General features: G+C 59.8%; 7 protein-coding genes across 7 annotated transcripts; 4 read left to right on the plus strand and 3 right to left on the minus strand.

The window, feature by feature from the left end:
• Positions 1–3,521: 3,521 nt before the first annotated feature.
• On the minus strand, positions 3,522–5,829 carry PRI2 (4-nitrophenylphosphatase). Its single transcript, XM_047990000.1, has 4 exons — positions 5,575–5,829; positions 4,976–5,517; positions 4,305–4,912; positions 3,522–4,226 (listed from the first exon to the last, which is right to left on the minus strand). Exons 1-4 carry the CDS (start codon positions 5,762–5,764, stop codon positions 4,064–4,066), a joined length of 1,503 nt encoding a protein of 500 aa, XP_047846006.1. The 5' UTR covers positions 5,765–5,829; the 3' UTR covers positions 3,522–4,063.
• Positions 5,830–6,084: 255 nt separating this feature from the next.
• JDV02_008407 (uncharacterized protein) lies at positions 6,085–7,094 on the plus strand. Its single transcript, XM_047990001.1, has 2 exons — positions 6,085–6,204; positions 6,260–7,094. The coding sequence occupies exons 1-2, from the start codon at positions 6,121–6,123 to the stop codon at positions 6,761–6,763; spliced, it is 588 nt and encodes a 195-aa protein (XP_047846007.1). The 5' UTR covers positions 6,085–6,120; the 3' UTR covers positions 6,764–7,094.
• Positions 7,095–8,216: 1,122 nt separating this feature from the next.
• Positions 8,217–11,504, plus strand: JDV02_008408 (tRNA (cytidine(32)/guanosine(34)-2'-O)-methyltransferase). The gene is made up of 3 exons (XM_047990002.1): positions 8,217–8,564; positions 8,643–10,199; positions 10,250–11,504. The coding sequence occupies exons 2-3, from the start codon at positions 8,666–8,668 to the stop codon at positions 10,807–10,809; spliced, it is 2,094 nt and encodes a 697-aa protein (XP_047846008.1). The 5' UTR covers positions 8,217–8,564; positions 8,643–8,665; the 3' UTR covers positions 10,810–11,504.
• Positions 11,505–12,111: 607 nt separating this feature from the next.
• Positions 12,112–12,495, minus strand: JDV02_008409 (uncharacterized protein; the record flags this gene model as incomplete). The annotated part of the gene is made up of 1 exon (XM_047990003.1): positions 12,112–12,495. One exon carries the CDS (start codon positions 12,493–12,495, stop codon positions 12,112–12,114), a length of 384 nt encoding a protein of 127 aa, XP_047846009.1.
• A 4,996-nt stretch (positions 12,496–17,491) lies between these two features.
• JDV02_008410 (uncharacterized protein) lies at positions 17,492–21,830 on the plus strand. The gene is made up of 3 exons (XM_047990004.1): positions 17,492–19,434; positions 19,486–19,667; positions 19,732–21,830. The coding sequence occupies exons 1-3, from the start codon at positions 18,316–18,318 to the stop codon at positions 21,002–21,004; spliced, it is 2,574 nt and encodes an 857-aa protein (XP_047846010.1). The 5' UTR covers positions 17,492–18,315; the 3' UTR covers positions 21,005–21,830.
• A 754-nt stretch (positions 21,831–22,584) lies between these two features.
• Positions 22,585–23,879, plus strand: JDV02_008411 (uncharacterized protein; the record flags this gene model as incomplete). The annotated part of the gene is made up of 2 exons (XM_047990005.1): positions 22,585–22,684; positions 22,756–23,879. The coding sequence occupies 2 exons, from the start codon at positions 22,585–22,587 to the stop codon at positions 23,877–23,879; spliced, it is 1,224 nt and encodes a 407-aa protein (XP_047846011.1).
• Positions 23,880–23,961: 82 nt separating this feature from the next.
• Positions 23,962–25,506, minus strand: JDV02_008412 (uncharacterized protein). The gene has a single exon (XM_047990006.1). The coding sequence runs from the start codon at positions 25,207–25,209 to the stop codon at positions 24,121–24,123; it is 1,089 nt and encodes a 362-aa protein (XP_047846012.1). The 5' UTR covers positions 25,210–25,506; the 3' UTR covers positions 23,962–24,120.
• Between the last annotated feature and the right edge of the window lie 1,697 nt (positions 25,507–27,203).

Genomic DNA, 27,203 nt, shown 5'->3' on the forward strand with positions numbered 1-27,203 from the left:
CGCTGCGCAGCACAACGCCAGCAGGTAGGACTCGCGTAAGGGGGCGGTGAGTGAGGCACGTGATGGGTTTGCGTCCAGTCTTAACTGACAAAACAAATCTCAAGTCAATGAATGGGTACTTTGAAGAGAGACGGCTTGGCATGAGTACTATGGCCGGACCCCGCGCCGAGGGTGGCACGAACAGGGAGGAACTCTCTATTTCCGTGTTGGGCAGGCAGCAGCCGCCGTCTGAAACTGGCACGCCCAAGGGGTTTTTTCTTGGCCGTCATTGTCTTGTCCGTTACGTACTGTACTTGGCTGTAATGCGAGCAGTATACCCAGCACACGCGTGCTCCCCCGTCTCGGTTCCAACGCAGGGGCTTATACAGACTCACGGCTGTTGGTCGTACGTACGTAGGAAGTGTGTCGTCGTGCGGCGCGTCGGACGTTATCGCACCCAAAAATAAAGCTCCCTACCTACATGTAGCACGCGTACTACATACGTATTACTGAGCAGTGCAGAATTAGGTAAAGCAAGGTAGTTTACTTGGTAGCGCCGCGCGGCCCGCCGCGGGGTTATCTGGAATGCGGTCCCTGGCGCGATGAAACGGAGGCGTGTGGACAATGGCAAGCCCAGTCCCCCCCGTTTTCATCTCTCTCAATGCCGACACACAATACGTACTTGGGACGTTTGTTGCGGGGCTCCATTGCGGTATATACCGTTACGTACGTGCTTGCAGAACGGTATTGTACAAAGTACCGTGCAATAGTTGAGCCTCATTCTTTTAAAGGGGGGAGGGGGGGTTGGAAGCAAGGGGTTCGCGAAGCAGCCACCACTCCGCACAAGCCCTTGTTGAGGCTCAACGCTGGTTTGCCCCAAGAGTGAGCTGCCTCTTAAATGCCGAGCCATCTTACATGCCAAGCGGGATAATTGCATACTTTCGTACAGCGGGTGCCTAGTATTCTTGTTTACCTGCGCACGTTCCTCTCTCTGGCATCTCCCCATTTCAACAACACCCCCCCTCCCCCCTCCCCCGAGCTGATGGCAGTAGTTGTAGTGGAAGTAGATCCGAATTCCGGGGAAATGGTACGACTAGCGGGCAACCGAGGTAGGGAGGGGTGATCAGCGCGAGCATGGCGAGCACAGCGAGTTACACCATGGCGGGTAGTGTAGTCCTAGCCCGCTGATCTTCATGCCCCCCGTCCTCGTCGTCGACCGGCTTACCACGTGCCCGCTGGACCCTGGGCGTGTCAATCCCGTCCCCTTCTGTTCAGTGAAGGGGAGATTGCCATGACGTATGCGGGGGAGAGAGAGGTAGGGGTGTTTGTGTACTAGTATGACGACGATCTGGACCCGCAACTTACTACTACGTACGTACCGTGTAAGAGTGCGTCTCACTGCAAAACGAAAGACACATGCCTGCATGCATACCTGCCTGCCTTTTGACAAGGGCTTTGTCTCTCGTCGCCATGTCTTGTGTGTAGAATGTACACAGGAACTGCCCCGATAGCCGCGGCAGCCGTCGCCGAGCCGACGCGTGCAGGGACCGCTTAGTCGTCGCTGCGCGTGCGGTGGTCCATCCGCTGGCCAGTTATTACTTGAAGTGTGAAATGGAGTCGCGAGCTTGCGAAAAGAGAGAGAATGCACGGCCCACGCGCGCAAGGCAGGTGAGTGCTTGGAAGCGTTGGGGGCCCAAACGTCAAACACGTGCGTGCAAGGCCCCCCATCAAACCCAAACCCATGGATGAACGTGCTCTCGTTGATCCGTTATTACTAGCAGTAGTGCCCGCGCGCCCGCCCCGACAACGTGCTCAAAAATAGTAGCTCCTCCTACTACTATCGCCTGATGATGGAGGGGGCTCGCCGCCGCCGCCGCCGCCGCCGCACTACAGATATCAGCACGCGCCGACTCTCAGTCCCGACTCCCCCCGACACGGGCTGCTCCTCGTCCTTTGCCCCCCCTGCACGAAAGTACTCGCATCATGACAAGAACACGTGCAGCGGCATACAAACAAACACATACTAATTCAAGGGCCCAAGCTTTTTCCCGGGCCGGTTCGGCGCCGCAGGGGAAGGGCACGGCAACGGACAATGACAACCAAAAAAGTTGGTGGCGGCACGCCCCGAATGAAACAGCACACGGAGCCGCATGATGCCTTTTTTTGTTTATTTCTAATTCATTGTCGCGGAGAGAGAACCTGCGATCCAGCAACAAACTTGGCCCCGTCCGCGGAGACCTGCCCATCTGCCCGCCCGGTGCTCCTCCACCTTTGACCGCTTAAAGGCGGGAGAGGGAGCGAGCAGAGAGGACCAGGACCCTCCGCGCGTTCACGCGACACGCCCTTCGTCCCGGCCCGGTGAGAGCCGCAACCATGCGACGACGGACGCGATGCCCCCCCCCCTGGGGCAAGGGCCCGGGCGCGTAGGCAGCAGTCATGGACTTAGGTTCCAGGCAATGATGTGAAACGGACGGCTGCTGTGCTGCCCCCAATGCCCCTCCACGATGGTACCTAATTGCGCGTTTCCTTGGCGGGAGGGAGCGCTGCAGCACTGCAACTGAAGGAACATTGAGCATTTTAGCGATGTTTGTACTGTGATTCGTGGTACGTGTGAAGCACAATTCATTACTCATACTGTAACGTGCGTACGTGGTCTTGACTGCGTCACCTGTTATTGGCATTACCAACGAACACTACGAGCCTCGCACCAAAAACGTGGTATTCGTCGTGTAAGTGGCCAGCCGGCTAAGCCAGCAAAGGCAGGCAGCACCACTAAAGACGGTCATCCATCCGCCTTGTTTGGCATGCTCCTTGAATCACTACCACCTTGGAACGAAAACAATTGCCCCATGCCACCCCGCGCTTCACGCCCCTAGGAGTTCACGCAACCACGAACTGCAGTACCACCCACGCTGGCGGGGAGAGAGAGGGAAGGCCAAGAAGAAGAGGAAGGATAATAATAATAATAATAATAAACGAGTTATAAATTCATCAGTCGGGAGGGAGGGCTGTGGTTCACCAGTCAGAGACACCCGCCCGCGTTCCTATGAGGTCATGCCGCAGCAGGGGATCATCTCATCCTGCTCGACCCCTCCCCTCCCGCCGGCTCTTTTTCTCACTGTGACCTCATCGCGCAGCTCGTTCACCAGGCACAGGCAGGGCAAGCCCGCCCGACGCGCCCAATAAACCCCGCCGGCCCCCACGAGCTCTCTCCCCCCTCTCCAATTCACCCCTGTGCTGTGTGCTGTTTCTTTTTCCCTTTTTTTGATTTGGCCGAGGAGGCAGTGATCGCGATCCCCCAGGGGTCGTCGCGGGGGAGGGGAGGGGCGTGTGCAGAGGTCAGTTTCCCCCCTCTCTCTCTCTCCGCTACGCACGCCGACGTGTCCCCCCGCCCCCATTCTCCCAATGCAATAATACGAAAAGAGGGAGGGAGAGGGGGGGGGGAGGGCGTGAGCATTTCACCCTCCCCCGCTTATTACCTTTCGACGAACGACCTGGCTCGTTTTCATGAAGGAAGCAAAGCATGGCGGGCACGCATATTGGGATGTATGTATGTTATGAGTCTGAGACTGGTGATGGGATGTCAAAGGCGGTGTACAGTATATGCATACCCAAGAGTCATCCCACGTCTGCCGCCACACGTCGAGCGGCTCTCGCATTTATGCCCCAGGCCATTTCACCATGTAAAACGGCATCTTCCGCTGCTGTTAGCGGCGCGTGTCGAGTCTCGTTGAACAGTGATACAACATTGAGTATCCGTCCGCCATAACACGCGCTACATCTGTCGTGACATGTTCTTTGCAAAGCTCGACAAGATGTAGTCATGGAAAAACAACAGGGGGTCATATACGTCTCGCTCGTTCTTGGCACCTGCTGAGTAGTCAACCACCGAGAGCATCAGACAACGAACCCAAGGCAGGGATAATGCTTCGCAGCGAAAGACGTCCCGTGTACGATGCCACTGCCCAAACGCCAGACTCCAGTATGCCGCGCTCGTCCACACCAGCCCATCGCCGTATGGCCCTCCCTCAAGCTCTCACGTTTGCCCTAGGCTTCATCCATCCATTCGTAAAATGACATCCCCTCACCCCTCCATCTTGACGTCGGTCTCCTTGCCCAGGTTCTTGAGCAGGTAGCTCCGCTTAAAGTACTCGTTGGGATGCACAATCGTCTCGAGCTGGTTCGCCGTCAACACGCCCTCGTCTTTGGCCTTCTTAATCTCTGCCTTGTGCAGATGCTCAAAGACGCTGTGCGAAGGAGGGAGCTGTCAGCACTAGCCTGGCCACACGCAGCATTCATCTCAAGGGGGGATGAAGGGGCCTTACCGGTTGCACGCCATGTGAAACTTCTGGGCTTCCTTGTCCTCCCGGACGCCGCGCAGCACCGCCTGGTCCGTTACGCCCATGGCTTGCACCAGCGTCGACAGGTTCTCCATGTTGAAGTGCCGGTAAGGGCAGCCGTGCGCGTCGCCCGCGCCAGGCTGGTGTTCCGTCAGGATCTTCTGGCAGCTGAAGGGGCTGTAGCCGCCGCCGCGCCGGTTCCCGTCGCCGCCCACGTCGCCGTATGCGTGCCTCACGTTATACCGGTACTCTTTGTTGAACTCGTCGTCTGTCTTGGAGCGCATGCCGGTCCGCCAAAACACCAGCGACTCCTCGAGCGTCAGCCCAATGCCCTTGAGGAAGAGCGTGTACTGCAGGCGCCCGTAGTGCTTAAGGTGCCCAGTAGCGCGCAGCGTGCGGTGCAGGTGCGACATGCACGCGGGGAAGTGCTGCGACAGGTTGTCGATGTTGGACGCGCTGATCTGCGCGCCGATGGGCGCCGACGTGTTGGACATGTAGGATGAGTCGGGCGTGATGAAGTTTTTGGACAGGTGGTTGAGGATGGGCGTGAGACGGTCGTCCTCGTCGAGTCGCGGGAGGGCGCGCGCTGTCAACTGAAGAGGGCATGTTAGTTAGTAGCTCTCGTCGGGCCCAGGGTTCACGCGAGAGGGTATTACCTCGAGCTGCTTGTCAAGCCGGGTAGAAAACTCTGCCACAACCATACTAGACTGCTCGCGGCCGGGCACAAAGGCCTTCCCGCGCTTGAGAAAGACGCGACGCTGCTCCACGAGCTCCGGCACGCGCTCCCAGTCCACCTTGAACCAGGTGTCGTCCTCGGCGTTGCCCTTCCTGGGACCCATCATGGCGGCCAGCTCGGCCGCAAACTCCTCCCTCTCGTTGTCCGTGACGGGCTCCCACCAGTCGAGGTCGAGGCTCGAGACGAAGGCGGACCTCTCGCCGAGATCGTCGCTGTTGAAGCGCATGCGGAAAAGCATCGTCTCGACGCGCGTGAAGCGCCGACGCAGGTCTTCGGTGGACGAGAAGGCGAGGCGGAGGATAAAGTGGCTATAGTGGTCCTTCTGCCGCTGAGAAAACAGCTTGCTAGACGCAGAACTGTTGGTGTCGAGGGGCATATACTTGTCGACGATGGGCTTCATGTGTGTCGCCGTCTCGGCGGGCGACCTGTTGCGGAACGAGCATGCCTCGAGCTCGGCCAAGACTGCGCGGTGTCAGCATGTATTTTGGGCGCACACACGGAAATAAATAAGGTGACGACCTCTCAGCCTGTCAATCGCCCATTGCTCAAACTGCTCGAGCGTTATGTCGGCCGTGGGCGCGTCGGCGTAAAAGTTGAGGCGGTGGGGGTACTCGGCGTCCTTGTACTGCGGCGTGGCGAACTGCCTCTTGCGGTGGTCGAGCACATTGCGCCTTTTGGGGTCGATGCGATTGTGATCGTGTCGCAGCATGTTGACAGCGTGCTTGAGGGAGAGCGAGAGTCGACGGCACGATTCACGGCGTTGAACGTGAGGACGAGCGAAGTTGGGGAGACGCGACGAGACGCGACGGGTGTGGAGTTTCAATTAAGAGCGCGAGCCAACCAAGACGACCTGCGTGACCCTTTCGTACAGGTAAGTACTCTATACTGTATGTCAAGCGCGGTGATAGGGGTGTCGTCCCCCCAGTACCCCCACTACGCTAGGTACAGGTACCTCTTCTTTGGCCAGTGATGTGAAACGACTGGCGCCGAGAGGCCGACTGTCCTACCCTGCGTCATCAACACCGCGACCGATCAACTCCAGAGGCGAGGGCCTTCTGCGTCGCCATGTCACCTACGCTCCGGCAGAGCAGCAGACGGCCCCTTCAGAGGAGTTGCCGGTTGACTAGAGCATTCAAAATACCCAAAGAGGTCGGTCAATAATGGTCCCGGTCGCGGCGGGAATCGCTACTCACGTGTGCAACAGTTGATTGCTTATGGCGGGAACCCGGGACCGCTCCTCGCCAGATTACCAACCGAGCTGCTCGTCCGGCTTTTCGCAGAAGCGGAACCCGTGGACGACATTATCCTGGCCTTCTCCTGCAAGGCGCTTCTCAGCGTTGCCGCCTTGTGTCATCTGAAAGTGCCAGACCCGACACTGCACCGGAAAAGACGAAGCCTTTCGGCACCAAGGGACACAGGGGAGGTGAGTTGCTGTTTGTGTTTGCATATGTCAGACCTGCTCTGTCGTCTCCGGCCGCGAGACTCGAGACGCAGGATTGACAGGACCTGGAATCTGTGCGTGGACTGCTGCAGGTACCTGCCGACTCGCAGGGGGTACTGGGCAGCGCAGCTGGCTCAGATTGACACGTCGGCATGGAGCAGGGCCGAGGACAAGTCATGGCAACTCTCAGTCAAGTGGTTTGCTGCCGGAATCAAGGTACAGTGCCCTCGCTGCAGGCTGGTCGAGTACATGGGGGAGGAGGAGTAGAAGGAAGCAATGCGCGGCGGTGGGGAGGCAACGAGAGTCTCTTCTACGGCCTATCGAGTCCTGCCAACTACGATGCGCAGACGACTGTGGCGGCTCCCTCGCGTAACAAACAATGGCGACGTTCATATTCAAACCGGGCATCAGGGCCAAAGAGTGCGTGCCAAGATGAGGAAGCGAGGACAGTGACTGACCAGGACTCGGAGAACCCGTGGGCCGGGTCCGGGATCATCGCCCCCCCTGTCGCGCCGGAGGATTATGCCGAGTTGCGGAGCGGCCCTCGGCCGGCAGAAGCCAGACGCGGCTGGGGGCTACCCTGGCAGGCATGCCGTCCGTGGTCTCGTGACGCTGTGTCGCAGGAGACAGACAAACAATTGTATTGCACTCGGAGGCTGGCGCAGTGCGCAATTGGTGCCTGCGTGGATATGTATCCACGTAGTGGTTATGTAGACTGCGTGCTCGTGGCGAGCGCGAGACGGCGCTCATTTACCAGTACGAGGTCCGGACCGTTCCAAGCGCCCCCGGTCAGTGTCCCCCGCCCTTTCCCCATTGCCTGGCAGGGCAGGGCGGGAGAAGATGGGGGCGGGCGGGCGGTCGGCGAGGTGGTGGTGGTGGTGGTGGTCCGGAGGAACTCCGCTGGAGGAAACGTAGCATCCACGACGCAAGACGCCCGCCTACTGGCTGGCCGGCATACAACACAACCCTGACGAGAGGGCGGGAGAGACAGAGAGACAGCATAACAACAGCAGAAGTAATTTCCAGCTCATTACCGTTGGCAAGTGGTTTGTCCTCGACCCCCGTCTCTCGCTCGGCTCATCAGATTGGCGGCTCGGCCGGGAATGGGAGGGCAGGGCGTCCCGTTCCAGCAGTGGGCGACGCAAGCATTCCAGGGGACGGGGCCAGCCATGGCTTGCGGAAGCCAAGGTTTGGTAGGGTAAAAGTGAGTTCCATCGGCGCGCGTAGATGGACTGGTTGGAGGGTCCCTCCACTGAAGAGGCCGCTGTGCTTGGCCAAGGTCGTGCACGGTGGATGGGTGTACCTGCCTCCTCCGTAGGTAGGCTGGCAGCGCTGTTATCATTGATCAATGACTCAACTGCGCGCACGGAGGCGTCGGCGGCCATCCGTTCCAATTCGTCGAGGCCCTGTCGCCTATCAATCTTCATTGAGGTGCCGTGCACCGCTGAAAAAAATACCTTAGGTTAACAGTAGGACGGGAGGTCTCAGTGTAAGGTACCACAGGGCAGGGCATGCACCGACGTAGCAAGGTACCTAGGTATTCTGTTAGTAGGTAGCTGCTTCAAACCGCTGGAGAAGAAGACCTGGAAGCAGCCCGAGCCCGGCAGGCCTCACTCACTTCAGGGAGTGGAGTGCCCACATGGAGTGGAGTGGAGCCCCCAGTGGACAACCCAAAATCGAGGAAGCTGCCACTGGCGAGCTCCCATCCATGCACGAACGTCCGTCTCTGGCCGGGACGGGTCTCTTTCAACCTCAACCGTTTGATCGTCCGTCGCCGCCGCTCTGCTTCACCATCCATCACCACCACCACCGCCACCCTCCGCGTCCGCCTCCCAGGCTCGCTGCCGTCGTCCGCCGCCCGCCGCCCGCTCCAAGGCACACAATACCGCGCCCATGTCCTTGTTATAGAAGAGCCTCGACCTTGGTCCCCTCCCTCGACCCGCCACAACCCTCCATCGTCCGCCCGCCCTCCCGCTTCAACCAGGTGGTGACTCCGGCGCGCCCAAGCACCCCGGCCGGCCATCTCGACTGGCACCCCGTCGTGCACGACGCGACGCAGCGTCACAGCGTACGAGCCCACCCACGCACTGCCGCTGTCATCCCCCATGACGTGTTGGGCCTTGGGACTAAACCAAAGCCTATGCAGACAACCTTTGTGACGGCGCAACCATGAACAGCCCGCCACAGCCCCGAATGACGACGACTTTATCCTCCGACAAACCTACTCATGCTCGCTCCAATGCTCTCCAAGACGCAATCTCTGCTGTTGCCCACGATGCCTCTGCATCGCCAGCCCAGTCCGCCGTTCTCTTCCGGGCCAACACCATCGCGCCTTCGCCTCCCCCGTCCCAGATAGAACAACAGCATCCGAGGCTGCTCCCGACGACTGCTCAATCCGCCACGGACAAGTCCTCGAACGGCCCCGCGACGCCCCTTCGAATATCCACCGACCTCCAACCGCGCACTCCGAACGCGTCGACTGCCCTGCCGCCGCCTGATTCTCTTAGCTCCAACAGGAATTTGTCGCCGTCGCGCTTCACAGCCCGCAAGGCCTCCGCTGGCAGCCTCCACTCAGTGTCGAGAACGCCGAGCCTCAAAGCCGCCCTCACAAACAGCATTGGATCCGCTGGGACCAGTAGCGTCATCCCGAGCCCCGTCATCGCGGCCATGGGCGACATGACACCCCTGCCGAGCCCGCTACTGTCTGGTGACTCCCCCGGGCCGTGGAAGAAGCTGGGACCTGCCGAGCCCTCGTCGCCTCCCCGCCGCGCCCGGCTACGAAGCCTGGGAGAGGCATCGGTGCTCGTCACGTCCGGAGGCGAGCCAATCGAAGTGGCTGCCGCTCACGCTTCGAAACGCAAGATGTATGCCAGCCTCGACGGAGCACATGCCGTCCCGCCGCCACCAATCTCCCACGACATGCAGCAGTCCCAGCAGTCTCATCACTCGAGGGCCCGAAGCATCAGCGACTACGTCCCGGAGCCCATGACCTCGCCTAAGCGACCCGTGGTCGTCTCGGGCTCGCATGCTAGGAGAGCTCCCTCGGACAGCATGGAGGCGCATATCAGGAGGGAACCCAATTATGCAGAGTCCCGCGGCCTGACTGCCGTTGCACCCCCCCCCACGCCCCCTCCCAGTGAGTCGTCAAGGGACTCGTCCGACGCGACCAAACCCAAGGAATCGCGGTACGAGTATTTTCATGCCCGGACCAGGGGCGACAACAAGCTGCGGCGATGGAGGGCCATCAGCTTCCTTGGCCAGGGCACCTTCAGCCGGGTCATGCTTGCTACAAGTCAGACGGACCCCGGGGGTGGCACAACCACGCAGCCGGGCTCAGGGTCTATGTCGCCCGCCGCCGACGGCAGCTTGGATCGCAAGAAGCTGGTGGCGATCAAGGTCTGTGAACATGGACCCCGTGGCGGCGCGTCTGAGGAGCGCGTCGAGATGAGCCTGAAGCGCGAGCTTGAGATCATGCAGAGCATACATCACCCGTCACTCGTCAACCTCAAAGCGTGGAGTATCGAGCCCACGCGGGCCATCCTGGTGCTGAGCTACTGCCCTGGCGGCGACCTGTTCGACATTGCCACGGCTCACCGGAGCATTTTGAAGCCTGCACTGATGAGGAGAATGTTTGCCGAGATTGTTGGTGCGGTCGGCTACCTGCACGAGCGGCGCATCGTCCATCGAGACATCAAGCTCGAGAGTAAGTTTAGACCGCCATTCGGTGAAGGGCACCAAGCTGACCTTGTTCAGACGTGCTCGTCAACCTCACGCCGGAAGAGCTCGGAGATCCGGCCATTGACTGGCAGACATTTCCCCATTCAATCGTCACCGTCGCCGACCTCGGCCTCTCGCGCCGCATCGCTGATGACGAGAAGCTCGAGACGCGATGCGGCTCCGACGATTATGCCGCCCCTGAGGTCATCATGGGCCAGCCCTACGACGGCCGCGCCACCGATGCCTGGTCTCTCGGTGTGCTGTTGTACGCCCTGCTCGAGGCCCGTTTGCCCTTCGATCCGCATCCCGGGATGAGCGATGCCCACCGCATGCGCAGCCGCACCAGCCACCGCATCGCGCGCGTGGAGTGGCGATGGGCCGAGTACGCCGGCGAAGACGGCGACCACGAGGCCAACGAGGCCAAGTTTGCCGAGAACAACCTCCTCGGCGCCATGGAGATCACCGAGGGTCTCCTCAAGCGGGCTCGCAGTCGCTGGAGCGTCGCCAAGGTGGCCGCGCAAGAGTGGGTGCGGGATGCCCTCAAGATACCTGGTGGCCTTCAGTTTAGGGAAGAAGACGACGGACAGGAGGTGTAACGACATCAGCTTTTACCTACCTCTTCGTTTTCCGCCTCGCTCAGCCAATGGACTTGGAGTGGCGCCATTTCGAGTATTGTCCGTCTCCCTTGCCCTGTTTTCTTTGCGATTTAAGACGGACGTGCTATTGTTCTCTCACTTCAGCCGCGCGTAATGGAGTTTGTTCACCTCCTATACCTATTTATATGTCCCTAACACAGCTTCACTTCAAAACTTTGCGTCACTAGGGTCTGTTTTTCTAGGGAATTGTTTCCTTTTACCATGACACATGTTTCTGTTGTTTTGTTCGATTCTCCCCATCCTCTTTCGTTCTCTTCTTTTCGTAACGACAGGAGGTGCGGACGGCTTTTGCGATGTTTCAACGGTTAACGATGTATACTGGCGGCGCACGGGCGATGGAACGGGGAGACAGAGGGACGACGGAAAGGGACAAAGCCAAGAGCAGAAATGGACAGGGGTCGACGGGACAGGAATCGGACAGGTAGGCGTGAACGGAGGAGGACGGACAAACAGATGAGAGGGGCACACAGACGGAAACGGATATGATGGGTTGGGATGGTGAGTCCGTTCGCTTCCAAACGCAATTGTTGTATTGTACGTACTCAACGCCGGCGCAGAGCCGGGAACCCAAAACACTTGGAATAGAATAGCAGCGGCTGGACAATTGAAGCCCATTGCCCTTGTGGCTACTTGGTACCTGCACTATCGTGTTTATCGCCGCTACTGTCTGCAAATCACTATGTTTACTGCACCAGCACCTGATGATTGCTACCATGTGTGTATTGTAACTTCGCACATATCTACTTTTTCGTGCGGACGTCGTACTACATATACATGCATACGACGTACAGTCAAGGGAGAGAAGTAACTAACCTGGCCCTGCTCGCTGCCTTGACTACGTACGCACTTTCTTTTTCTGCTCGGACATGGCCGACTGGCGGGACCGTGGGTGGCCGCTGGGAACCGGCCCTCCTCCCTCCCCCGTTTTCATTTTGTATGTACGAAGTACTATATCGCACGCCTCCTATACCGTAGAGGAGGGTAGTAAACGTACTGTATGTAGCATGCAGCAGCGAAAAAAAAAACACGGTGGCAAAACTTTATACGCATGTACGTACGTACTCCGTACCTGGGATTTCCTTTCTTCTTTCTTTTGTTTCCTTGTTCATGATCTTCGGAGCATGACGAACCAACAAACAGCCCAGTGCATAGAGCCATCATCCAGAACATCGGGAAATGACCCTGGCCCCCACCCCCCAATAGGATACAGATGGTATTGCATATGTACAGTACTTACCAACGTTAGTATTTGACGCTCCCGTGGGCAAGGTCGTGCCTGCCAAGCTGGATGTTGCCCCGGCAAAGGGCGCGCCAACAAACGCGCAAAGTGGTCTGATATATGAGCATGAGCTCGGGCCGGGGACTGGCATCTAGCGTGGCCATTCTGCGCACCTCGTTACGCTTTGTGCATTCTCTCTCCCCTTCACCTACGTCGGACGCGTCCGTCTCGGGGATCGAGCTGACCTCACCGCGGTTTCCCCCCAAGGCGAAAGCAAAACGGGGCGGATCTCGGCTGCCGGATGTTGACGGGCGTCGGACGCGTCGGCGCCGTGGATCGGGACTCTGGCCGGGACCGTGAGGGGCGACGAACAATATCTGCAGGCGAAACATTTCGGTAACGAACATTGGCCTGCGTTAGTATGCATCTTCCTCCCCGTTTCCGCGCATGTATGGGTGGCCTTTGAGAGCCGCGCTCCTTGCCCAACCTGACAGGCCCTTCCGTCGAAGCCTGTCACGCCGCCTGGCATGATGCCAGGTACGTGGCATCTGTGAGGGTGTGCGACCCATGAGAGAGCGTCCAGTCTTTCCCTTTTGCGGCTCAATGGGGCAGCGGCCGACCAGCAGCTGCCACTTTCGATAACATACATACGGAGTACGTACGAGCTCTTGTCGTTCAGCGCAGCCAGCTAAAGAAGAGGGGGAGTCGATAGGGCTTGCCCACGCGGCGCGCAAGACACATCGCTGTTGCGAGTGTCTTAATATAGAAGCATGGCCACCGTTTCCCGAACGCCAAAGTCACGTTGGTCGTCTCTTGTACGAATCACTCTCCGACCGACTGGTGCAATCAAAGACGATCTTGTCTTACCGCGACGGCCGACGACAGACGAAAGGCGAACACTGTGTCTGAGACAGTTCGGGGGAAGCCTGACCTTGTCGCCCGTCGAAGCCTGGGCTGCATCGGCTCAGTGTTGGTCGGACCCTTAGTGCGCGCCCTTCACTCGGGACGGGCAGACAGACAGAGACGTTGGCCAAGAAGGAGAGCAACATAGTCTCGACGACAACGATGTCCCTTGGCGGAACGGTGCCGTCTCACGCGCCAGGGGCAGGATGCAAGGCGGCAGACCCGGGCGAGCATGGATGAGAGGGAAAGCAGCAGGCTCACGCTCGCATGATGACCGGCTTCCGATGCAGCTCGGTGAGCTTGGCAGACGGGAGGCAGGCAAAGCACGGTGAGCCGTGGCGACGAGCAACGCGCGATGGCGGCCCATTCTAGAACGATGCACCCTGCAGTGTTGCGCCTGTCGTGACGGGCCAGACCAAACACACAGTCCCCTGCCAGGCTCTTGCCGGGTACTGTGCAGCTGGACGCGAGTGAGGCAGCCAGTAGGTCCATGGGACAGTCCGTAATCTGGATCGTAGCTCAAGACGTGCCCGATCAGAAGCAAACGTGAAACCAGTCCAGGAGAAGCTTCTCGAGTCGATCATCAAAGCTCGATTTGTCGCGCCGTGGCTCCGATGACGATGATGCTGCGACGGACCCCCAGTTTTCCCATCAAAGAATGGAAGGTAGCGCAAGTGGGCCACGGGGCTGTAAAGCTGATACACGGAGACCAGGCCATCGGTCTCCATCACGGGCCCATCAGCCAGGCAGGGCAGCAGCAGGGCAGCCCGCGCCGCTCGCAAGGCTGAGAGAGCCCAAGAAGGTGGCTCATCATTGCCTCGAACGCGAAACAGTCAAGGTCTGACTCAGGGGAATCACGCCAGAGCTCGCGTCGAGCTGAGCTGAGTGAGCGAGCGATGCGCCGGACGAGCCGCTGGCAAGGCAAGGGGACACGGTGAATGAGAATGCGGTAGAGCTAAGCCTTCGTTATCACTTGCCTGTTGAGTTCAGACGCTGTCGTATGCGTCGGGCCAGAACCCGAGGTTGGTCATCGCCATGCTGATGAGGCTGTCGCCTTTATCCCAGAAGAGGAGGTCGTTTGGACGCGGCCAATCAGCCAAGCCCGCCGCCAACGGCTATTACCGGACGCGCAGTCAATCCCAGGCAGGATGGAGTAATAGCAGCTGGCCATATCGACGTCTCTGAGCCGCCGCCGCCGCCTCTCGTCGTCTCCTTCTGCCAGAGTCCGATGTGGGCGTCTGCTGCGCGAGACGTCGATCTTGTCACCACGCTGGGGCCCAGTGATGTCGCAGGTCGTGGACGGCCGCGGTGGGCATCCGTACCTCGAATTTCCCTTTTCTCTGTTTAATGCCCAGACGAGACCCTACTGGTCCTAACCGGTTCGAACCGGGGGTAGGTCACGCCAACGTAGGGAGGGAGAGGGGGTCCCCCCTCGTCATGGACCACGTACCTGGTGGCTGGTCACGGGATGCGCAGCTTTCATTAGCGAGGGGAACAAACGCGTTGTCGTGCTTGATGCCCCCTCCGTCATGTGTGCTGGATGGCAGCTTCATCGGCCTTCGTGTCTCTCGTGTGAGTCGGGGTTTGCCCTGAGCTGCCGGCCTTATTGACCGTCTTGGAGGCAGGGCCGGCTCTCGACCGAACGACTGCCACGGCAGATACTGTACAGTACGGTACGTGGCATGGCATGATCAAGCCAGTCCCGACGTGGACCAACATGACCCCTTCGTCCTGGACGCGGTGCTCCGTCGATACTAACGTAGTGTGCTGGGTCGGGACTCCCCTGCTCTGGACTCAACGGCTGCTGGGGTCCGCGAAGAGTGCAACCTTTTAGGCGCCCCCTCCAATCCAACCTTCGCGGCTCCCCAGACGCCATTGTGTGCGGGGTCAGTCAGGTACGGCATCACCAAGAATCCCGTGCTTGGTGAAGGCGGCGGCGACACTGGTTCATGGGACGTCGCGATTTTGCGTTTGCCGCAACCAGTGCGCCGCTCTCTCAAGAGCTGCCATGGGTGGCTCGCATCCAGCCGACATGATACCATTGGTATCCACGGTTCGGAACGTCCGGTGCCGCTGTGTTCCTCCTGCCAGGCACGAGTGAGACGTGTGCCCTTGACAAGCATCTGGGCCTCGACAGCCCCGGCGTGCATAGATATTGCTTGCTTGATGAACAGCGCCAGGCCAGAACGCGAGTGGATGGAGCCGGGCCCGGCTTGCCCTGCTCAAGAGGCAAAGGCCTGGCCCGGGCCTGAAGCTTTTACGTGATCGGCCCCCAAGCATGGGTGGTGGTGGCGTTGGAGAGCGTCTCCTGCTGCTGCTGGTCCCAAATAAAACCAGGCTTCCCCGGAACCCATCCCACCACACACACCCGCATTGTGGCACAAGCCTCCTGGAGCCATGATGACCCCCGCTTGTGCGGAGGGAAGTAGCAGTTGGGGGTTGTTGGTTAGATTTCGCGCGCAGATACACACACGCACACACACACACAACACACAGTGGTGTCATGTCTCGCCACCGGGTCATCACGATCCTGCTACGGAGGCATGACAGTAGTAGCAACTACCGCACTGTAGTATGAGCAGGTGCAGGCGACAACTTTGAGGGTTGTCACCGCTCTTGATACCTACTCCTGTCACACGTCATGGCTGTTGGCCGTCGCCTTGTGCGACGCGGGAAAAGGACTGTTGATGCATCCATCGGTGAGGGGTCGAGTGCTGCTATTTGTGTGCACTGCGCTCGGTGCGTGTCTTTCGGCATACCATGCCACGTTGTTGGTCGCCGTCTCTGCAGTTGGTCTCAAGTCAGCTGAATGAGGGCAATTGGTGCAGAGCGCGTGCCGCCAGGTCCTTGCGAGTTGCTTGCCAGGCAGACCATGCTCGCCCAGCCCACGTTGAGGTGGGCGGGCTCGTGGCAGATCGCTCCATCCCCACAAAGACCCTAAATCTCGAGAATTGTCTCTCCCGATCGGCTCCCATGGCCGCCATCTTTGTCTGTCTGTCCGTACGAAGGGGCCAGTGAATTGAGCTTCACCTGATCGCCCCCGGTCTGGGGATGCCTGTAGCGTGTGCCAGTCGGAGGAAGCGTCGTGAGGGTCTGTAAGCATCGGGCAGAACTACGCGCACCTGTTCTTTCGCACGCGAGGCCGGGAATTGCTGCTGCATGCATCGGGGTGGTCAGTGACGGAGCCAGCGAGCCGCGGACCTTGCACCCCTGGCCAGACCCGCCTGCCCATGTTTCCAAGTCCCTCGCTGGCCACTGGCGCCATCGTGAGTGGCTCCGGCTTCAGGCCCCGTCGGCTTGGCGATTCGCTCTCAGGGCACTCGCTGCCTGAGTCGTGCGCATTCCCCACCGCCAGCGTGTGTCGTGGTTGGGGCTCGCTCTGGAGCTGGAGCTGGAGCTGGAGCTGGAGCCCGCTCTTTCGGAGCCTCTGATGAGCGTCTCTCGCCTCGGCCCAGCCAGCCAAGGAGCGGTCGTGGAGACATACATACGCTCCAGCCAAGGCTTCGTCGTCGACTGTGGTCCATGCTCTCGCGGATGATAGGCAGGCAGCACAGCATCCGAGAGTGAGCATGGGTCGACATCCGCCTGCTGGGCTTCGCCATCGCACCGCCGGCGGCTGTCGCTTACCGGACGCTTTGGTGCTGTCTGTACAAACTAACTTAGTAGTATGAACGCACGTCGATCCGAGGTGCAGCCAAGGCAGGCCAAGGAGGCGGCAAGACAAGACAGGCAGAGCGCCCAGCAGACAGACAACGGCCCGTTTGCACAGCTGCGTCGTCGCTTGGGGTGGTGCAGCATCGCGGTACCCGCCTCGTTGGTGCGGCGCACCACATTGTGCCAGTGCCAGCCCTCCACTGCCTCCCGGCCATCATCCGGGCCGTGGCGCCGCCACGAGGAGATCCGATCATGGGTGCGTTGCGGCCGCTATGCTCAGCGCTGGGGCGGCAGAGAGAAGACTCGGCGAGAGGCTGAGTGAGGCAGCACGCCCGAAGACAGGAAGGGGTCGCCATCGTCGTCGGGAGAGAGGCTGTCCGTTCGTCATCGTCGTACGGCAGTCCGGCGTCAGACATCACAAGCCCGCCCGCTCTCCTGGTGCCCGTTGGCGATGCGCGAAGGCGTCCCCGGGGGCGCCGGCCCATTTCTTTCTTCTCTTGTGGCGTCCCCCCTCCTCGTCCCCCCCTCCGACGAATCATGGCCGCGGACGACAGGCGGAATCCTTCTGGAACCGCTTCTCGTCCCCGGCCTGTCTGACTTTGGCGGACGCAGTGCCTTGGGGCCGTCCCCAGCTCGGGAGCCCTGAGGTGTGCCAGGAGTGGTATCATGCCGTCGTGATTGGCGCCTTTGCCTCGTGTGCGGTGGCTCACGGCCATATCACCTTCTTCTTCAGGCCGACGGTGGCATTCCCACACATGCCGTCCCCCCCCCCCCATCCATCCACCCTCCGCCGCCCAGCTCAGTGCCCTCCGCCGCCGTCTTCCCATCTGCTTCGCCTGTCGCAATGCCAGCCCAGCCCGCATTAGGTTACATCCCCTCTCCGCCGCCGCGCTCTTTACTCTCCCCCCCGTCCGTCCTGCCCACTCTCCACTTCACTTCACCCGTCGTCTCGTCTGGCAGCCCAGGCCTGTGCTGTGCTGTGAAAGGTCGTAGGCAGCCTGCGCCGTCCGGCCCCGTCCTGTGCGCTCTCTCTTTCTCTCCGTCTCTCTCGCTCTCTCGCTCTCTTCCCTTATCTTGCCCCAGCGGAGCTGACCCCAGCCCCAAGACTTTCCCCCAGACACCGTTGTCGAAACAGGCTATTGGCTTTCCCTTCCTGGCAACTTAGGCGAGGGAACTTTTGCTCCCTCTCACCTCCTGCGCGCGTGGCTTGGCCTCCACAGCAGCGGCAGCAGCAGGCTCTCACCCTCGCCAACGTCGACGCTGGGCAACGGTGCAGCGACCCAGCCAGCCGTCGTGGGGAGAGCGCCCTATCGATCTCCTGTCCACATCAGTCAACTCCCGGCGACGAAATCGACCCTGCCCATCCGTCTTCGCCTTACCATTTCGATCTGATACGACGTCGGCCGGCCTGCTCTCGTTCTTCCGTGGTTTTGTGCCCTCATTCGTAACGGGGCGAGTATGGGCTCTCCTGCCGGCCTGGCAGTCCTTTCGTCCTCCGTCCCGGTCTGTTAACCCGGCTCGCCACTGCCACGAGTGATGAATCCTCGTGTCGGCGACTGAGCTACCCCCAACCGAGGCTCTCGACTCGTTCGAGTCTCGCCCATCAAACTGACTGACTTCCAGCCGGCCGACCGAGCGTTCTCGCTCAGTCTGTGTGGCTCGTCGTCGTCATGTTTAACAATCAGTCGAATAAGCCTCATCCCACCGGCTATGACAACGACACTTTCGGCTTCTCCCCACAGCCCTGGACCAGGTTCGACACAAACCATGGCACGACATCGTCGGCGGTACCCCCTCACCACTCTAGCCATGGAGGCAATCAATCTTTCCACGCCTCCACCGACATGGACTGGTCAACAACATCGTCCGAAGTTCCGTCCGGCTACCATAACGACGACGCCCAAGGTCCCAACGAAATGGAGCTCGACAGTCTGGCGTCTGGAGGCGGCGTCGGCCGTCTGGTAGCCCATTTCGAGAACAAAAGCTTCAACCCGTTCGAGAACAAGAGCCCTGCGCCTCCGCTCCCTCCCCGGCCCAGCCACAGCGTCCAGATCCCTCAGCAGTCACCCCAAGTCGTCCAAAGGCCTCAGTTTGACAATATCGGATATTTTGGTTCGCACGGTACCGCCTCGAACGGCTTCAACCCCAATCGCATCGCGACGCCAGTCCAGAGCCCCGTCGAGTCCCAGTGGGGCTCGTTCAGCATGCAATCGAGGATGATGAGTCCTATTGCGACCAATTCGCCCGCCATACCGTTCAGTGGATTCCAGGACAATTCTCGCGTGACCAGCCCAGGGGTCGGGCCTTCGTCTGGCCCGTTCGGGAATCTAGATGACTTCATGTCCGGGAACCGAGTTCAAAGCCCAATCGCGCCCTCGCCCATGCCGTCGTCTCAAATGGCACCGTCGCCGATGATGGCCTCTCCGTTGGTGGCGTCTCCCACGCAAACGGCACCGCCAGTGGGAGGCACGCCTGGGTTCGAGATATGGCGCCCCCCAGGATCGGTTACTATCAAGACGGAGCCTCAAACCCCCAACCCGATCGCCAGTCCCGGCGGCTACTTCAAGCCGCCCGTACCAACGACACCGAAACCGAACATGAACGCCGGAAACCAGTTCATCCTTGAGTTTAACCCCACTGCCAGTGCCAAAGCCAAGGGTAAGGCTCCCGCGAAGCCTCCAAGGCCGCGGGTCTTGCCACCAGTGCCGGCACCATTCAGTCCAGAGGTGAAGCAAGAGCCGGCAACACCGCAGCCCTCCGATGTGCCGCCTTCATCCACCCCTCTGTCGGTAAGTGTTGTCCAAATTTTCTTCTGGGGCTCCGCTGATTGCTCGATCCAGAATCAGAGGCAAGGATCGATTACTCTCCGTGCTCAGGGTGGAACTCGACCGTCACGGGAACAGGTTCCTGCTGAGGCTTGGGAGCAATTCAAGTCAACCATCCGAACCCTCTATCTCGAGGAGAGAAGACCGCTGAAAGAAGTCATGGCTATCATGGCCGAAAAGTACAACTTTCAAGCAACGTAAGTCTCATATAATTTACATGTGATTCCTGGAGTGGCGGTTGCGTGAGCTCACATATTGCAGACCAAAGATGTACAAGACGCGATTTTCTCAATGGGGCTTCGTAAAGAACAACACAGAGGAGGAAGTTAAGCGGCTATTGTCGATGAAGTTCCAGCGCGACGCCGAGGGTAAGGTGTCCGAATTCGTCCGAAACGGAAGGGTCGTCAACCTGGGCACATATCTGAAGAGGAAGGGCGTGACCGAGTACGACCTGATCGACTTCGAGCTTCCCGCCGATCTACCAGCCCATGTGCGATGCCGGACGCCGACGCCACCTCCAACACCAGGCTATCTGCAGTCGCCGGACCTCGTGCGAGCCCAGGAACTGGTCGTTGGGAACATGAGGAAGGCATTCCTCCACAGCAGGCAGTTTGAGGTGGAAACGGACGCCCAGATTGGCTGGCCCGTGACCATGGTCTGGGGCGCGGGATCGAGCGATTTGCTAATGGAGGCCAACTTTTATTTCGAAGCCAGGGACGCCGACCAGGGCGGCCACTTCCTCATGCGGGCGTTCAAGCAGCTGGAGCTTGACCTGAAGAAGCTCTCCCCGCTTGGCATCAATGAGCTCCTCCTGGGCATGGTTCATCGTGACCCCGGCATGATGACGGCGCTTTGCAAGTACCTGGCGGCGTACTCGAGCACCAACCTGGAGCGGTCGCATCCCCTTCGACAAATCTTCACTTGCCTGTACGAGGTTCAGCAAAAGCACGGCTCTGTGACGCTATCGGAGCTGCTCTGGGGGAGCTTCCCGACAATCGCGGATGAGCTCGAGGCCATATATAGCCGCCGCCACCCATACGTTGCACGGACGTGGATCGATCTGGCCCTGTTTTATAACCACGTCAACCCAGAGCGACTGGAGAAGCTCGTCATTGAGCTGCGGGCGCTCCAGCGCCCCCTGGACCAGCGGCATGGCACCAATAGCGTCGAGTCGCTGACGTTGCGCTACGCCATCCTGCAGCTGCTGTATGCTGCATCGCCGAACAGTGACGCGACGAAGCATGCTGCGCATGATGTATGGCACCATATGCGCGGCATGGGCGTGGTGTTTCCCGTTCGCGACGCCAAACCCAACGTCTACTGCTATCACAGCCCGGTCAAGGTGGACCCGTGGACGAAGCGATGTCGACGACGATACGATTCTGGCGTCGCCATCTTGGAGACCCATGTTGGGGTCAAGGTACACCCGTATTTCGAGGAAGACTTCCACACGACTGTCCATGCGCCCGACGCTCAGGAGGCGTGGTCATCGGCCATCAATCATATGCACTCGTCGAAATGGTCTTTCATTTAACCTTGTCATTCTGCGACTAAGCGTCGCTGCTTTTGCTGAATTGACGGCCTGGATAAACGAGCAGAAATCTTTAGCTGCCTGTTAAGTTTGTTGGGGTAGGGGGGCACGATACCACACGAGAGACGGCACCATTTGAGGCGACAGAAACCTTTTATCCCCCGGGTGAAAAGAAATCGCAGCGAGCAACGCGCTGCGCATCTTGGTGTCTTTTTTTATCAATCATCTCTCTCAGAGCCTGGAGTCTCGGCACAGTCGAATGTTTTTCATCTGCTTTGGGGGTTTTTCACCGTCAACATTCATCATCTAGTATATCCGCCCGCTGGGTTGCTTTATCAGGCCGGCGTTTTTGGATGTTTATCATTGCCATACAAGCGGCATGGCGATTGTGTAAAGTATAAGGTGAGATCTGGTTTTGGGCAACGCTGTCGACGTTGGTGTGGAGACAGAGGATGAAAAGGTTGAGCGGCTGGCTGGCGATTCACGATGCTGACGACGCTGACGAGGATCGAGTGGCAGGCGGGTTGCTGGTGGCGAAGAAGGAAGACGGCCTTTGAGCCAACTCAGTTGCTTTGGACGTGGATGGAGGAGACACGAGGGGAAGATGGGGGAAAGTGGGCTGATGAGATGGGAATTGCTCCAGAAGCCGAGTCACAGGCGTGGAAAGCAAGGCAAGAGCAGCCGAGCTGTCTCTTGCCCAAACAACATCTTAAGGCATCTACGGCCTCGCAAACGCCAGAGGCAGCGACACAAACACAAAATTAATGATGCAGAACATCTATGTACTGTGAGAACTTTGCCGAGCACTCATTGCGAATGTGACACCGCCGTGACAACCCCGAGCGATGCTGCTCTGATGTGACTCTGTGGTTGTGTCGCATTTGAAACCGTGAACTATGACAACTTGCTGCTTCTCCCCAGGGGCCTTTTGCACGTGGCCACCGGGATGCTCCTGCGCGAAAGCAAGACAGGCAGTCTCCAATTATAGTATAAAAAGGCCCGAACCACAGGGGTCCAGCAGACGAGGCCGCATTCCTTCCATATTGCACGGCACCGGCGGGCGAGGAGCCGAGTCTTCGTTTTTCGTCAAGGTGAGGCAGAGATGCTCAGGGCGCAGCAGGTGAGAGACGGCATGGCCGACAAGGCTTCTCCTGCCAACGCGCAGCACCAGGCCTGTCGGGGTTAGCAGGGCGAGCTTGACGGCTGTTGATCTGCATCAGCTGTCTGGGGGTGGAGGGCAGATGCAACGTTAACACCAGCCCGGCCTGAGCCGGGAAACACTGACAGGGGCCCTCGGGCAGGCAATCCAGCTGAGGTAAGGGAAGGTACGTACTCGGGAGGACGCACATATCGTCACTGTGTACCCGGAGATTAACCGCCGCAGAACAGACATGAGCACGGCCCTGGACAAGTTTGCCGCAGCAGCACTAGTCCCGAGAGCCGGGCACCAATCGAAAGCCCTGCACTAAATAAGCTAGTTAGCCGGAGGTGTCTCAGGCACGGGACCGCTGACGACTGGACAAGCTCCAGCCTCACCGAGCCGAAAACTCAAGCCAGTTCCAACCTCACCACTCCCCAGCGCCATGCTTCCTCCCGGCCCCCGCGGCGTCCTTGCCCTTGGCCGCCGTGCCACGGGTGTCGCCCGGCGCTGCAGGTGCTTCTCGACCGATCAAACCATCAAGGGTACGCCGCACAAAACCCCATCTCGCCGGCACAGGTCGCCCTGATTGACTCCATCCCTCTCCCCGTGGCAGAGCACGACGTCCTCGTCCTTCGCCAGCAGGGCGCCAAGTACGCGAAATGGCACCTCACCGCGCCGCTGCGACCCGACTCGAAAGTCAAGCTCTCCTACGGCGAGTCCCTGTCGGGCGACCAGCTCATCGGGCGCAGGGTTCTCGATGTGGTGCGCGACAGCGGCGGCAAAAATGTCGTCCTCCACGAGGCCACGCTGGCGACCTATATTATCAATTCGGCGCGCATGGCCACGCCAATATATCCGCACGACGCAAGCACTATCGTTTCTCTGCTCGACCTCAACCTGTCGCGCCCGGGTGAGGACCCCGACGACGATGCGGCGCCTCCCTTTGAGATCTTCGAGGCTGGGACGGGCATGGGGAGCCTCACGCTGCACCTCGCCCGTGCGATCCATGCGGCCAATAACCCCGTTCCACCGGCCCTGCGCCGTGCACTCTGCGAGGCCAAGCTCAGATCCCAGCAGCAAGACCCGTCCGCCTCACCGATCGACCTCTCCCCGGACCACCAAGCGGCCTTGGACCAATACACGACGGCCCGCCGCGCCGTCATCCACACGCTCGACCGCAATCCGAAGCACCTCAACGCAGCTTACAAGCTGGTTCGCAACTTCCGCCGCGCCCAGTATCTGGCCTCGATTGACTTCCACCTGGGGTCAGTTGAGGAATACATATCTGCCCGCCTGGCCCAATCCAATGGGCAACCTTTCCTGTCGCGAGCTATCTTGGACCTCCCGTCCGCACACGAGAATGCCGAGCAGGTAATCAAAGCGCTGTTTCCGAACGGCCTCTTAGTCTTGTTCAAACCGTCAATCAGTCAGATCGCCGACTTCCAGGCGTGGTCGCTGCGGACGCAGCAGCCCCTGCGCCTGGAAACGGTGCTGGAATTGCCCACGGGTGTGGCGACAGACGGCGTCCACGACGCAGCCGGTGGCAAGCAGTGGGACGTCAGGACGGTGTTGCCCAAGGAGCACCAGGGCGACGAGAGCAAACGGGTGCAGGTCATGCGGCCCAAGGTCGGCGACAGGATCGTCGGCGGCGGGTTTGTGGCCGTGTTACGACGCTGGCCCGCTGGCGAGGCGCCTGTCGCCCAAGACGCAGAGACGGAGAGCCAGGAGGCGGAGTAGGTCGCCAACGCAGTTGACGCCTTGTATAACTTTTGTATTATGGCATGTAAGAGTTTTACAAGCATCGCAGCTTAGACGACGTCTTTGATATTTGGACCGCGGGAAATACACCAGACACATGGCGCCCGTCTCTATTCGATTTTCTCCGGCCCAGAGCTCACCCTCCCTGCTTGGCCACTCGATTATATACATACCTATATGCTGGTTGACAAAGCACACTCGCTCGTCAAGCCTCGGCCTTTCACAGATGAACCGCAACGACTTGCCCGCCCTTCCCACCGCTTCCCCCAGCCGTCACCACATACAGCGTCTTCTCGTCGCGGGTCAGCGCCGTCGCCGTCGGCGAGTCCAGCTTCACGTCGCCGTCGGGGCCCACGAGCTCCGTCCACCGCCCATCGGGCGCCACCCTGACGAGCGCGTCGACGTGCGTCGCCACGTACGCAGTGCCGTCGCGCGCCACGGAGAAGTCGTCGGGCACCCTGGGCGACGACGCGCTCGACGACAGCTGCGCGATGCGCTCCAGCTCCGGCTGCGTCCCGTGGCGGGGACGGCCCCATTCGTCAATGGCCACTCGGGCAAAGACGCGCTCCGCCGTCGTCGTCAGGTACAGGAACCCGCCGTGGATCTTGAGCCCGTTGATGCCCAGGGGGGGCACGCCCGGCGGCAGGGTTGTCGTGGTGGCGGCGTCCGGCGGCGCGAGGGCCGGGTCGGCAAACGCCACGTCCACGCGGCCCGTCGCCGTGTCCGTCCGGAGCACCCGCCCCGTCTTGGAGTCGGCGCTCAGCACCACGTGCGGGTGTCGCGGAAGCGCCGCCATGCCGTTGAGGGTCCCCGCGTCAGGCAGCCACGCCGCCGTGCGCACCACCGGCGCATCGCCATCACCACCACCACCACCGCCGGCCGCAGCCCGCCGCCGAGAAAAGTCCAAGGTCAGGATGCGCGCCGTGCCCGCCACGAAGCTGTAGTCGCTCGCGTTGCTGACGCCGCCCGACACGGCGAACACGTCGAGCGCGATCTCCGCCATGCCCGACAGTGCCGTCACGCCCGGCACCTTGACGACGAGTCGCGCCGCGTAGTCTTCATCCTCATCGCCGCCGCCGCAACCGCCGTGGTGCTGCCGAGGGTCGAGCGTGAACAGGTGCCCGTCGTCAAACGTGCTGAGCAGCAGCTGTCCATTGGGTCGGATCGCAATATTCTCGACAAACTGCGTCGCGTTGGGGAACTGGTACAGCTGTTGCAGGCGGACGGCACCGCTCGCCGCCGCCGCCGCCCCTGGTCCCGTCGCGAGCACCACCGCCGCCAGCGCGAGTGTGGTTTTTGTCCAAGGCATCTTCTCGATAGTTGTTCGGGCCGCGTAGTGAAAAAAGAGTAAATCGTAGAGAAGAGACAAAAGTGACCTCACACCGTCAGCCCGAAACCAAGGTGGCTCGCAGAGAAAGTGGGAGGAAATCGTCGTTCGTGTCAAGGGCACGCCGGCCACAGCAGCACCCTCCGTTGCTATTTATTCTCATGACGCTCACGCCGTCCGCGCTCCCAACGCCGGTCCCGCACGTAAGACCATCGGCTAGCACGCGAGAGGCCCTGTTTTTTCTTTCTTTCTCTCTCTGTCTCTTTGGAATCCAACGTGCCGGCGATGGCGTCCGCCGTATCCGCCTCATCGGCGGTAGGGCCCGGAGGCTGATTATCCCTTTGACAGTGCTAAGGCTGCCCCCAGGTCGCAGTCTCCACAAAGAAGTGTCGCGCTCCTCTACATGGATCTACGTGATGCAAGCGTGTAAAATGCACCGATCATCATGTAGCTATCTGTCAATAGCAGCTCTCTAGGACTTCTCGTTTAGTAGAGGTCGCTAGCAACCTGAAGTACCGCACTCTCCGATGGGTCATCATTGGCTAACATCCCTGTAAGAGACTTGAGAGCAGCCTTAGCAACTGTTAAAGGGATAGTGCGTCACTACTACAACCACGTATCAGCAACCGGGAGGCTGGGGTTTGACAATTACCCGTGTCGGGGGACCCGGATCTTGGCCGGCCGCCACCTCATATATTACTACTAACTTGTATCGCACTCGAGCAGCAACACCACCAGCAGCTTGCGCCCTTCCTAACCTGCCCGGACAAGGATCGAGAGGGACACAGGACTCGCGTCGCGAAAGTATGCCCCCAAAAGCTGCTGGTTAGCAGGGAAAGGGCTCCGCGGGCCCGACGTAGGCTGTGAATCGAGCTAGTAGGAGTAATAGTAGTAGCAGCAACGTGCCTTGTTTGAATTGGGGAATGGAGACAGCTATCATGCCTCGCTGAACTCACTGAGGGCACGTTTCCTTGCACCAGCACGTGGGCACGCGCAGTCGAAGCCTTATACGAAAAGCATGCAACTTCATCTCCGAATGAGTCCGCAGAATGCAACAATTAATTTCGTCGCGGCCGCACATTGAATCGCGCCAAACCCCTCCCACCCGGGCCTTATCCCCGGAGGGGTTCGTAGTCCAACCGTCCAACATCCTTCATATGTGAGCAAGCGCCCAGACTGCTGAATACGCCACGGCACCTGTCGCGTTGCACAATCAAGATGGCTCGCCACGTGGCTTCGGAGATGCGCGCGCGCGCGGCCCCGGTCCTGGTTGCAACGAAGACGTCGCAGTCTAGGCCGGCACGTGGGCAGCAAGGGACACACACCCAGAGAGAGATAGAGCGTGCGTCTAAATATTTGTGTATATGTCATGTGTGCGGAGAGGAATTTCGTTTCTTCGTAGTCATTAGATCATGAAGCTCTTTCGCCCGTCTTTCATCGCTCGTCATCTCATCGTGACCGTCCCTTCTCGTCAGCCCCAGCCAGGCGCTGCTGGCTACTCATTTCGAGTCGAGACACAGGACCACACCCCCGTGTCTCCCCTCGATGTCATCAAGTCAATCTTTGAATAACATCTTCTGGTTCCCCCTCCTACTTGCTCCTCCGATGCATTGTGCTGCTCCCGCGAAGCGTGGTTTCCCGATGCTGTCCAACTAAACGTATGCCAGAAAGGCGTGAGAATGAGCCCCTCCCGCAATGGGGGCCTACAGAAGAAGGGTGTAGTCGTGCAAAAGAGCGCTGCCGCCGTCCCTCGTCTGCCGCAAAATGCCCCGAATCACAAATGCCACCACCGCGCCCAGCTCACTGCCCATGAGAGGATTAATAGCCCTGGCACAACACCCAAAGGAACGCAATCACGCAGTCTAGCCTCCCGGGACCGTGGAGAGAATTCAACCGTGGGGGGAAAAGCGGTTGCTTATGTCCATGACCCCAGACAGAGAGCGTCCATCCAATCGCAGCGGACATGGCCTCCAAGG

This window comes from Purpureocillium takamizusanense, chromosome 8 (genome assembly GCF_022605165.1).
Source record: "Purpureocillium takamizusanense chromosome 8, complete sequence".
Taxonomy (NCBI): domain Eukaryota; kingdom Fungi; phylum Ascomycota; class Sordariomycetes; order Hypocreales; family Ophiocordycipitaceae; genus Purpureocillium; species Purpureocillium takamizusanense.

Bases quoted from the DNA above. Each gene is read 5' to 3' on its own strand.
- PRI2 (XM_047990000.1), bottom strand. From the start codon at position 5,764: ATGCTGCGACACGATCACAATCGCATCGACCCCAAAAGGCGCAATGTG. The intron at 5,518-5,574 runs GTCGTCACCTTA...GACACCGCGCAG, and splicing joins GGCGATTGACAGGCTGAGAG to TCTTGGCCGAGCTCGAGGCA. The intron at 4,913-4,975 runs GTAATACCCTCT...TGCCCTCTTCAG, and splicing joins GGCTTGACAAGCAGCTCGAG to TTGACAGCGCGCGCCCTCCC.
- JDV02_008407 (XM_047990001.1), top strand. From the start codon at position 6,121: ATGTCACCTACGCTCCGGCAGAGCAGCAGACGGCCCCTTCAGAGGAGT. The intron at 6,205-6,259 runs GTCGGTCAATAA...CGTGTGCAACAG, and splicing joins CATTCAAAATACCCAAAGAG to TTGATTGCTTATGGCGGGAA.
- JDV02_008408 (XM_047990002.1), top strand. From the start codon at position 8,666: ATGAACAGCCCGCCACAGCCCCGAATGACGACGACTTTATCCTCCGAC. The intron at 10,200-10,249 runs GTAAGTTTAGAC...GACCTTGTTCAG, and splicing joins TCGAGACATCAAGCTCGAGA to ACGTGCTCGTCAACCTCACG.
- JDV02_008410 (XM_047990004.1), top strand. From the start codon at position 18,316: ATGTTTAACAATCAGTCGAATAAGCCTCATCCCACCGGCTATGACAAC. The intron at 19,435-19,485 runs GTAAGTGTTGTC...TGCTCGATCCAG, and splicing joins CTTCATCCACCCCTCTGTCG to AATCAGAGGCAAGGATCGAT. The intron at 19,668-19,731 runs GTAAGTCTCATA...CACATATTGCAG, and splicing joins AAGTACAACTTTCAAGCAAC to ACCAAAGATGTACAAGACGC.
- JDV02_008412 (XM_047990006.1), bottom strand. From the start codon at position 25,209: ATGCCTTGGACAAAAACCACACTCGCGCTGGCGGCGGTGGTGCTCGCG.